The sequence below is a fragment of the Pteropus alecto genome, unplaced genomic scaffold (genome assembly GCF_000325575.1).
Source record: "Pteropus alecto unplaced genomic scaffold, ASM32557v1 scaffold98, whole genome shotgun sequence".
NCBI classification, from domain to species: Eukaryota; Metazoa; Chordata; class Mammalia; order Chiroptera; family Pteropodidae; genus Pteropus; species Pteropus alecto.
In genome coordinates, this window is record NW_006443570.1 from 21,698,419 (window position 1) to 21,709,674 (window position 11,256).

General features: G+C 38.9%; 1 protein-coding gene across 3 annotated transcripts in view; it reads left to right on the forward strand.

Annotated features, from left to right (window-relative positions):
• Positions 1–11,256, forward strand: part of VPS53 (VPS53, GARP complex subunit) — a 128,073-nt gene that overhangs the window by 37,458 nt on the left and 79,359 nt on the right. For all 3 annotated transcript variants that reach the window (XM_006925053.3, XM_025041785.1, XM_025041786.1), the window contains 4 exons: positions 553–672; positions 6,659–6,737; positions 9,262–9,405; positions 10,206–10,348. In XM_006925053.3, coding sequence (XP_006925115.1) covers positions 553–672; positions 6,659–6,737; positions 9,262–9,405; positions 10,206–10,348 — 486 coding nt within the window. The remainder of the gene's footprint in view (positions 1–552; positions 673–6,658; positions 6,738–9,261; positions 9,406–10,205; positions 10,349–11,256) is intronic.

Below are 11,256 nucleotides of genomic sequence, written 5' to 3' on the forward strand. Positions count from 1 at the left end.
AACATACAGATTTGAGTTGACATGTAAATGCATATAAATGCCCTTTTTTATATCCCAGGAAGATGTATTTGGTTTGCTCATAAACTATAATCCTCAGATAATAACGTCCTCACCCCTCTTTTCTGTCAAAAGCCTGCTAATCCCATAATACCCAACACAAATCCCAAATCCAAAGTCTTCCCAGATTTCCCTCCTCCCAACCAATAAGAATCTATCACTCACACATTCTTTGGTACCTCCCCTAGCACATCACTAGTACTTCTGTTTAGAACTCAGTTCATTCTACTTGATATTAGTTAGATGTGTACTTGGCTCTCTGCTTACTAAATGATGTCACCTTGAGGATTTGGACCAAGTCTTACTCCCCCCACCCCCGCCCTACTGCACAGCACCATACTTATTTAGTACTCAGTAAATGCTTATTATCGAGTTGAAAAAAAAAAAACAAATTGAGTTGATGTCTGCTTCAGAATTCAGAGTAGATTGTTCTACATCTGTATTTTGTGTCCTTAGTGTTTTTTCTAGAGTTCTCAACTTCTTATTTCCTTACAGAGCCATGACCAGGCGAAGGCAATATGGAGAAGTTGCTAATCTTCTTCAGGGTGTAATGAATGTTCTGGAACACTTCCACAAGTATATGGGAATTCCACAGATCCGGCAGCTTTCTGAAAGGTAAAATGTCGTTGGAGAAAATTGTCTTCTCTTTTAAGAAAAGATGGTATTAGGAAATGCTTAAGCACTTAGCTTAGTGTATATATTATAGAATTTTATAATAAGAAGGAACTTCAGATGTCATCTGATCTAACTCTGTTTGATGCAGAAGTCCCATCTACCATATTCTTACCAACTCCTGACCATATCTTCTAAAGCTGCCTATGTCAGGTGGTTACTGGCCCGCCATCATTGGAGCGGCAGCTGGCAAGTTGTATATCTGGACAGCTCTCAGTTTTCCACATTTGTGAGGGAAACTATTCCAGTTGTCCATTTCCTTGTAACAAACCACCATGAGACTCAGAGTTTCTAGTATACCACTTCTTTTCTTGCCTTGTTCTGGATTTTTATTAAAATCTTTTCATTATTTCTAAGGATCTGGAGCAGGAAGGGGAGATTGCGACATCTGCTCAGTGTGCCATCTTACAGTGGAAATGCCAAAGAACTGTTAAGGAATGTTGGAGCAGAGCTTGGCAGAATACTAGGGAAATCACCACCCTTTCCCTCATCCTTCCTAACGGCTTCACACTTAGAGATGGCTGATCGCCATATCACCCTGAGGGTGAAAAGCAGCTAAGAGAGCAGACAAGCAGGGCTTTATGAGTTGTAAGAAAGAAGGAGACTTGGATGGAGAAGGCGGACTTGTTCTCAGTAGATGGGGGAGGAGGAAAGGAGGTCATATCTCCTCCCCATGTCCTCATAAAAATCCAGAGTTGATCTATTTTTCCCATTCGTTTATTCTTTTCTTCACTTACCTAATAGATATTTACTATGCACCTTCTATATCCCAGGCCCCATGCTAGAGTACTAAAGGCACAAAAATAAAAAATACACGTTCTTTGCCCTCAAGGAGTTTACCACTTTTGTGTGGAGAAGGGAGACACTAATAGAAAATTTCAGTAGAGCATGCACATAAACTAGTATTTACTGTACAAGGTGTAGCAGGATCATAGAAGAAGAATTAATAGACTCACCCTTCAGGGGCTGAGGGTAGGGGTTGTAGCAGAATTCAGTTTTAATCTGATTTTAAAAGAATGGGCAAGATCTTACCCACCAAGACAAAAATGGGGGCAAGTGGAAATAGAAGAAAGCGAGAACATCATGGTACTTGGGAGACAATGGAGAGGGAAAGGCTGCACAAGTAGGTAGGGTCAGATTTAACATGCCTTGCTAAAGAATTTATTCATTATTTGGTGGGCTGTGAAAGATTTTCAGCATGGAGGGGCATGATCGCATTTGTGTTTTATAAAAGTCTGGTGGATTATAGGTACAAGAGACTGGAAAGTGAGACTATGTTTTAGAGTAGAAAAGATAACCTCACCAAAACAGTGACTATAAGGTCAAGGAAGTGTATTGAGTAGTCGGTTACCATACCAGTTGGTTGTGTGTGATGGGTAGTGTTGATGGCAGGAATGTGGCAGAACTGAATTTTATGTATAAACAGGCAATGTAGAGACAAATAAGAGAATGCACTCTTTTCAGACTCTTCGCTCTTTAACATTTTTTCGAAGAGGTGATTTTATAGACTCAAAAGAGCTTTGTGATGACTGTTGTAATGACATTCCCCTGAAAAAGAAAAAAAAAATCCAACATTCTGTCAGTGTTTTTCAGTGCTCCAAACATCCATTATCATGCAGGGTTGCTGCAAACACAGGAAAATTTACTTTTCTTTTTGTTTCTTTCACAACCTCTATTTGCAAAAATTTCATGTGGGTTAATGTAGAGTATGTGCTATTAAGTACCACTAAAAGTAACACAAGAGAAGAAACCTCATTTTCAGTGCTTGACTACAATTGTTTCTCAAGAGATATTAAAAGTTTGAGGAAAGTCCAGACTTCATATTTTTAACATCATCTCTGGTGCTTTTCCTCTATTGTGATTACATAGCAATGGTAGAACCATCTGGAAATGATAGAAATAGATGTTTGTTTGTGGGGGAGGATTACACCCTATGCATTGCTTCAGTTTCTCTAATTTGATAGCTTACTATCTATAAATTGTAGAAATCATACAAAAGGTTACATTCTGAAATCTTTGCCTGTACATTTGAAATATGAAGTTCATGGACCTTGATTTGAAAATATCTATTTTTTTTTCCAGCTACTCTTCTGGAAAATGCTCAGTCATTAATGTGTTGTAGGGAAGATTTTTTTTTTTCTTTAATACCATCTTTACATTTCAAATTCTCCTGGCTTAAGAATATCTATGAACGCAAATGTTTCTAGTAATCCGTCAATATTTCCTGAGAAAGAATGGAAGATTCCTGCATTCACTTGAAACCCATGAAACCCTTGAACTGAAAAATATTTTTAGAGCTATTTCTAATCCTTTATATTTGAGAGATGCTTGGCAGGTTGGGATTGCATGGTATACTAATAAAAGAAACTAAAGTAGAGAATGAAAAGGCCTGACTAGCTGTGTATCTTTGACAAGTTCTTTCTGAAGGAACTTCAGTTTCAAAAGTATAAGTTTCAAAAGTGCAAGGGTTTCAAAAGTATAAGGGTTGTCTCTGAGTATTTATCTGAAGAAACACAAACCACTACTTCGAAGGGACATGTGAATCCATATGTTCACTGTAGCATCGTTTACAGTAGCCAAGATAGGGAGGCTACCTGGGTGCCTGTCAATGGATGAATGGATAAAGAGGTGGTACATATATACAATGGAATGTTATTCAGCCATAAAAAAGAACGAAATCTTGCCATTTGCAGCAACATGAGTGGACCTGGAGGGTATTGTGCTGAGGAGAGTAAGTCTGACAGAGAAAGACAATGCCATATGATTTCACTTACAGGTGGAATCTATAGAACAAAATAAACAAAACAGAAACAAACTCATAGATACAGAGAACGTTTTGATGATTGCCAGGTGGGAGGGGGTTTGGGAGAGTAGGTGAAAAAGGGGAATGGATTAAGAAGTACAGATCGGCAGTTACAAAGTAGTCATGGGGATGTAAATTATAGCATAGGGAATATAGTCAGTAATATTATAATAACTATGTATGGTGTCAGTTGGGTACCAGATCTATCAGGGTGATAAATAACTTTGTTAGTTATATAAATGTCTAATCACCATGTTGTACATCAGAAACTAATATAATATTGTATGCCAACTGTAATTGAAAATTTTAAAAATATTTTTTAAAAAGTTTAAGGATCTTACTTGAAGCTCAAAAGCATCCCACTGAGTCACTCTAAGATTCTGGGTTGAGATTATAGAGCCTCTCAGTTTGGAAATGCAGCATCTCAGACTAATCTGACTAATTAACCATTCTTCCCAGGACAGAGTGTTTATTTGAGAGGTCAGTTTATTGTGAACTCTTCTGAGTATTTTCTTCGGGACTGTCATTTACAAGGTAATGAAAGAATCGAGACTACTTTACCCACAGATGTCTAAATAATTTTCATAATTTGCTGTCCCTCTGCTACCACCCCCTTATGAAAACTGGTAACACGTTTAGGAAAGGGCACTTTTAAACAACTCTTAGTCACGTAGTATGGCGGATGCTAGAAGCAAGTTGGTTGACCTTCTGAGCAGCACAATGAATCTTTCATTTCCTAAGAGTGATCAGCACTGAGTTGCCACCACCCAACCAGGCTAAGCTTATTTGGATGGCAGGAAGAATTTTTATTTACCAAACTATTCTCTATCAATTGTAGATTGATTTTCATAAGAATAACTAGGAACTCTTGGTAGCTCAACCCATATATATGCTCCGCTAACAGAGTCTCAGTTGATCCATCTCTTTCTTGTAGGAATTTACTTCGTTGGACTATGAAGGAGTGAAATTGAAGATTTATTCTTTTAAATGATTGACTTTTTTCTAGGATCCTATTTAGGCAACTGATTGTAAAGACGACTATTCACATCTTACCCTGAAAATGCATGGAATTGTGGTTTGGGTTATAGTTACCATCATTAATGTCAGTAAGGGAAATGGTAGCTTTTTTATCCGAGTCACTGATAAGACACTTCAGAAACTACAGTTGGAAACATTTATGTGCAGATTATTCTGCTCAAATGTTAATTATACATCTGATTTACAGTCAGCTGTAAAGATAGATGCTGATGCTAGCTAGTGCTGTAAGACGATTGTTGACTGAAAGGCATCTTGTACAGGCCTCCATGGAGCCCCAGCCTTTTATTTCACAACTGTTCTTAGCTGTAACCTATATAAGGGTAAGGACTTACTGATAATTACACGTAGCTCACTAGTGGCACAGCTAAGTCCAGACTATCTCAAGAGGTGATTTTGAAATGGATTGAAAAAGATGGCAAGTGGATCTGCACATCACGGTCTGGTGCTTTACCCTCTGTTCTGCACTTTGGACGTACCAAGCCTCTGGTTGTCTTTTCAAGAAGATGGAGTTAAGGGATGGTGGGTGGGTGGGGTGACAAAGGCAGAGCTGGAACCATTAAGTATCAGTGAGATCCTCAGAAGCCCTGCTATATGACCCTGAGTGTCCCTGGCTGGGAATGGGACTTCCCCTCCAGGAATTGTCCCTGTGGGCTTAGAGGGGACGGTGTTCTTCGTGTGCTGCCAAGAGGAGAGTAGGAACAGAGGGGCCTGAGGCTCTGGAAGCGCTGTCTTGTGAGCTGGCACCTGGGGAGTCTGTCTTCCTGGCTCATTCTGTAGAGTCGCAAAAGACCTCTGAGGTACAATTTTACAAAAGTTTGTTCTCTTCTTTCCTGTCAGAAATGTTTCCCATTGTCTGTTGGGTAACACTAGATGGATGGCCCTGATTCTGATTTGGGGGGCTACTTCAAGTGATAGCTTTATCTCAGTTATTTCTAGCCCCCTTAAAAACTGACTAAAAAGACTGCAAACCCACCTAGCAGAGTGATTTTAAACATTTTGAAGATAATGGAAAAACCCTGGAAAGTATTTGAAATGAGGCATAATTATAACTGTGCCACAGAAAAATCACTGTTTTAGGACCCGCCTATCCCCTCATTTAAAAAAAAAAAAAAAACCTCAGTAGGTTGCTAGGCACTGCCTAATAGCCAAAGAAATTGTGGTTTTGAGCTGTTCACTATTTCTAGAAACTTCATAAAGTTAATTCCAAAGTAACAGGGTGGAGACTAAGGAAGGAAGAACACTGTTTCATGGTGCTTTTAGCAAAGATGAAGTATTTGCCTCGGGCTCAGGGCAATTCAGCTGCAGCCTCAGAGCCTTGCTCCACTCCAGCTCTGTGAGGCTGGCCTGTGGTGCAGGACATGTGGCTGGTGGAGGACGTGAGCATTGCGGGGGGTGCTGACACGGTTCCTTTCTCGTCCAGCTGCTTCTCCTTTCTCCTCTTTCATTTAAACTGACAAATATTTGTTGAGCTAGTGTACATGCAGACCACTGTGTTAAATACTAACCTTTTCTTTCCAACTGGTTTTCATTGTAGCTCAGTCTTCATATTCATAATCTGCCGAGTGAATCTAAATCTTTATTCATCGTCAATTAAAAGTTCATTTTATCATTTTTTTCTTTCGATTTTAGGAAACATTCTATTTGTTCATTTGTTAAAACTTATGATCCTGATGTTGGTTTCTGGGTTGGAAAAAAAACAGCTCTGCCCTCCTCCCATTCTTTACTTCAAGTAGTAATCCAAAATAAATTTATATTTGATTTGGGCATTATTATATAGTATTTTCCCACAACATAACTACCCCATAACGATGTTTTGTAACAGTTAACGTATAGTACCTCATGACCGTTGAAGCGTGTCCTGGAAGAACTTTGGGATATAGAAAATTCATCATGAGAATAAATCGGATGCGTGGGTCATGGTTGTAAACCTGCTACTAACTATTATGTGACCCTGCTTACCGAGACACCCCTCCCCTTCCTGATGATCTCTAAAGGCTCCAACAGTTCTGACCCCTGTGGATCTTTGCATAATTAGTTGTAGATATTTGCAAATATGCCAGGCAGTGAAATGTTCTCTTTTCCTTACAGAGTGAAGGCCGCCCAGACTGAGTTAGGACAGCAAATCCTGGCCGATTTTGAAGAAGCATTTCCTTCTCAGGGTACCAAGGTATTGTATTGCATTTTCCCTTCTGTCTTCAGATATTATCACCATTCTTACCTAATTCACGCTCACTACCGTTATTATTTCCATTTATCATTCCAAAAGTGTTTGCTGGCAGCCATAAGTCTGTCTGCCAAGGATTCAGGTAATGAGACCATTCTTAATTTTAAATATCCCAAAGCAGTGTTGATTCTTCATCTGTGTTCTTTCAGCATCAAAAAGTGAGGATTTGTTTTGATATAATTTAATGTGTGTCAAACCTAATATCTTGTCTGCCCAGTAAATTCCTTTTTTCTCATGGCCTTGCTTTAAAAAAAAAAATCTTCAAGCCGCAGTGTTTTTTTGGATTGTTACATAACTTATTGGTTTCAGTTTGGTGAAAAGGCAACTGGGAGGAAAGTCCACAGGCTTATGTAACTCGGAGTGACACAGTTAGGAGACTTGCTTTTAATGATCAGAATCCTGTTCTTTGGAATTAATCCCTTTTGCTCTCACTGGTAGCATAGCTGTTTGTGTTGTGTCTGGGAAGCCCACAGTATTTCACTTGTGAGCTATTGGTTACACCTCTCATGTAACAAGCTTTGCCTCACTTGGCTGTCATTGTGCTTGGTTAACTGCTTTTAGCTCTATCCTTCAAATTGTAGCAGACATAATCTTAATGCTTTGCATGTGTTGGGGAGGGAAGAACCTTCAGAAGTTTTTTTCTCCCTCTATTATTTGAGCTGTTTCAAGAGAAAGAATGGTTCAGAAATGAGCTGAAGTACACACAGGCAGGCAGCATTCCTCACACTTGGTGGGTGGAGATGGCGGATACATGTTCATCTACTGAGCCAAAGAACGTTTCCTGGATCTGCTCTATAATTCAATAACTGGAAATATCTTAAAATTTTTTCTTTCTGCTCCATAAAAGAAACTTAAGTAGGTGAGGTAGCTGCCCTAGACTACTACTTTCTATAGGAAACTTGCTTCTGATTTTAATGTCTGCCTGTATAGTGGCTGTCTTCTAGTAATCAGATATTTTATTTGTAAAGCCTTTTTCTTTGAGGACTTAATATTCATATTCATTTGATGTAACTATGGGAAGTACATACTGGAAAGCAATTCTGTGAAAAGGGATTCTAAGATATTCACGAATTATAAGGACCAGACTCGTCTTAGTCCAGGATCTGCTTTCCTATACTGTGCTGTCCATCCCAGTTTTGAGAAGTTTCAGAATGATGTGAATGAAGCCCAGCTTTATTATTTAGAAGAAACCAACCATGACCTATGCTATATCTTTTTCCCAGATTGCACCAGGCAGAAGTTAAAATGGTTTTCCTTAATAACTTGCTTCCCTTTTATCTGACTGGGTAACAATGTCTTTTTTACCAGAGTTGTTTTTTTTTCTTTTCCTTTTTAATGGCTCTTGACTTTTCTTAAAGTCCTTGTGCTACTATTTCACAGATGGAACTCATGATATTAAAATAGTATATCCAAGGTAATCTATGAAGTCCTTTTTAAATGAAAAAATCTGAACTCATGAACACATGGTTTTGGGTTTCTGCAATTTCTCTATCAGATCAAATGCTTTCATTCAGCAGTTGAGCAGTCCGCGTGCTCAGCAGATGACTTAACAGCCACTCAGCACGGAGCTAGTGAGCATTTTAACAGTTTAGCTCTGAGGCAGCTTAGGTAACACTTATGAAACACTTGAACATCAGTTGAGATGGATAAATTGGACAGAATTGACAAAAATAAAACAAAACACAAAGATTTGGAAGAACCTTACTCATCACCTGTTAAAGTCCGTTATTTTTCAGATGAGGTTCAATAACTGCACCAAAGCTACGTGGCTGTTCAGCCATGCCAAGAGTCGGTTCCAAGTGTTCTTTTTACTATAATCCACTCTGCTAGCCGTGTTCATTCAGTGAGTTACTGTAAAGAAAGGTTCAGTGAGACTGAATTGCTCTCGATAATATCAAAAGTCTTCCCATTGTAATGTATCGATACAGCTCCTCGATATCCTACTGTTCTTTGTAGGCTGATATCATAATATTTTACCTTTGGCTGCATATCTGGGTGGTTGACTCTCAGTGAAACAAGTCTGGTGGTTTGGACCCTGGTTTTAGGTATAAAATGCCACCGCACTCTTTGGCACCTTAAAAATAGGAATCTGAGATTGGAATCAGGGAGAAGTAGCACATGTGAGACTGGGGTCATTCTTACTTACTTTTAGGGCTCTTCCACAAAGTGACTTCAGTTTTGATATTCAGAAAGCAAAATTTCTTATGATCATTACTGGCCCTGTCTTCTAAAATATCTCATTGCTGATTCACAGAGTAGCTTTTATATTGGTTACTGCAGACTAGCTTAATGATTCTCTCATCGGAGAACAAGTAACTAAAATATCCATCCACAACAGAAGAATGAGTGTCAAGGGAGTGGGAGTAATAACTTCGAGAGAAAAACAAGAAGTAGCAGCTGTCAGAGACCATGAGATTTAGAGGTTGTTTCTGGCTTTTGAACTGGTGTGTGTTATTTGTTTTAACAGAGGCCCGGAGGACCCAGCAATGTCCTTCGAGATGCATGCCTGGTTGCTAATATTTTGGACCCCAGAATCAAACAGGATATCATCAAAAAGTTTATTAAACAGCATCTGTCAGAGTATCTAGTACTTTTTCAAGAAAACCAAGATGTAAGTATTGACCAAATGAGATCAGATGTTACATTTGAATTTTATTGAAAATTGAATGCTCTCAAGCCTACCAATATATACTTTATTAGTATTACTGTCTTAAAGTGTTGATTGTTGAACCGTGAATCCAAGGGGCTAACTGTACAGTTCAGTGGTTCTTAACCATTTTAGGGTCACTGACCCTTTGGAGAAATTAATGGGAGATACAGATCTTCTCCCCACAAAAAAACACCTACGCATAAAATTTTGTATACGGTTTCAGGAAATTTACAGACCTCTGAAGCCCAATCATGGACCCCAGGGTAAGAACCTCTGGATCTAGTAAAAAAGTAGCCTAATCTAGCCAATTGGAGCTCATGTTTCAGTGTTTTCCTCTTAGGTTTACTGTTGACAAAAAGCAGGCTTTGAATGAACCAGGATGAATCCAGGAGTGGCAGAGGATTGATCAGGAGCCACAGGGCATTAAGTAGTTTGATAGCAGCCTGATCATCCCCTTGGCTTGGTTCAGTCTGCCTTGTAACAGGAGTGTTTCACCGGTGGAGTTGGAATACAAAACCTCTTGAAAAAGATTGACCCTGTATTTTCCTGAGAAAGCATAATAGAACTATAGCCTTTCTATCTGGATAAGAAGGAAAATAATTCTTTAAATTAAAAAAACAAAAACAAAAAAACACCTAGATTCTTTAAAACCGTGAGAAATAGAGAGTATGGTGTTTTTCTTGGTTCTATGTTTTTGCTGTTTCCTTAAACTCTCAACACTACTAAGTACTGGGGTGGATTTTGTTACCTGATTTCCTAAGGTCGCCTGGCTGGACAAAATCGACAGACGCTATGCCTGGATAAAACGCCAGCTTGTGGACTATGAGGAGAAATATGGCCGAATGTTTCCACGTGAGTGGTACATGACCGAGAGGATTGCAGTAGAATTTTGCCACGTCACGAGGTAGAGTCCAACTCTCGGCTCCTTTGGGTGTTAATAAAATCGCGTTGTCTTGTGGATTGGAATCACTTCCTGACACCACTAAGTAATTGCTATCACTCTCATACCTAATTATCACCCCACTCTCTGCTCCCATCTTTGCTCTGCGACTTTCCTTTGGCCTAGTCCTTGCTTTGAACAACCAGCGTTCTTGACTCCACCAACTCAGAACTCCTCAGCCAAGTTTACCTATAGCGATTCATCACTCCATGTTTTCCCTTATGTCTATATTGCATATATCAGTTTGCAGTATATATCCATCATCATTTTGCTTTTCTGATTTGATAGATAGTTCCATCAGGACAGGGGTAGTATCTACTTCACTGACATAGTAGACCATCAGGAAATATTTGTTGAAAAAATTTACCACCCCTAATACAATATTTCTAATCTTTAGGTAGTCAATAATTATTGGCATCTGAGTGTTCTAAGCATTTTAAAGACCTTCTCTTCTCTCATTCATCTTGTCTTCAGTGTCCATGAGTATAGCACAGGACCAGATAGTCCCTTTATATCTAACAATTCAAATCCAAGATATATCCATGACAAAGCTAGAGTCAGAATTTTTTAGTTTTTACCACAATAGTGGTGGTAACTGGGTTTTATAAGTTATGTATTTCCTTCTGAAGTGCACAGTTACATTCACTCCAGGCTAATTTTAAAAAAGAAAGTTCCATATTAAGCATAACTCAGCTACCTCAAAGTAATTCTTGGTTGGCATCTTTCTTAAAATCATAGAGAACACAGTCAAGTTGCACGTTTTAACTACATTGTGGCGGGGTGGGGGAATGTTTTAAGGAATATTGGCTGTTGGATTTTTTTAATAGGCTTTATTTTTTAGAGCAATTTTAGGTTCACAGCAAAAGTGTGAG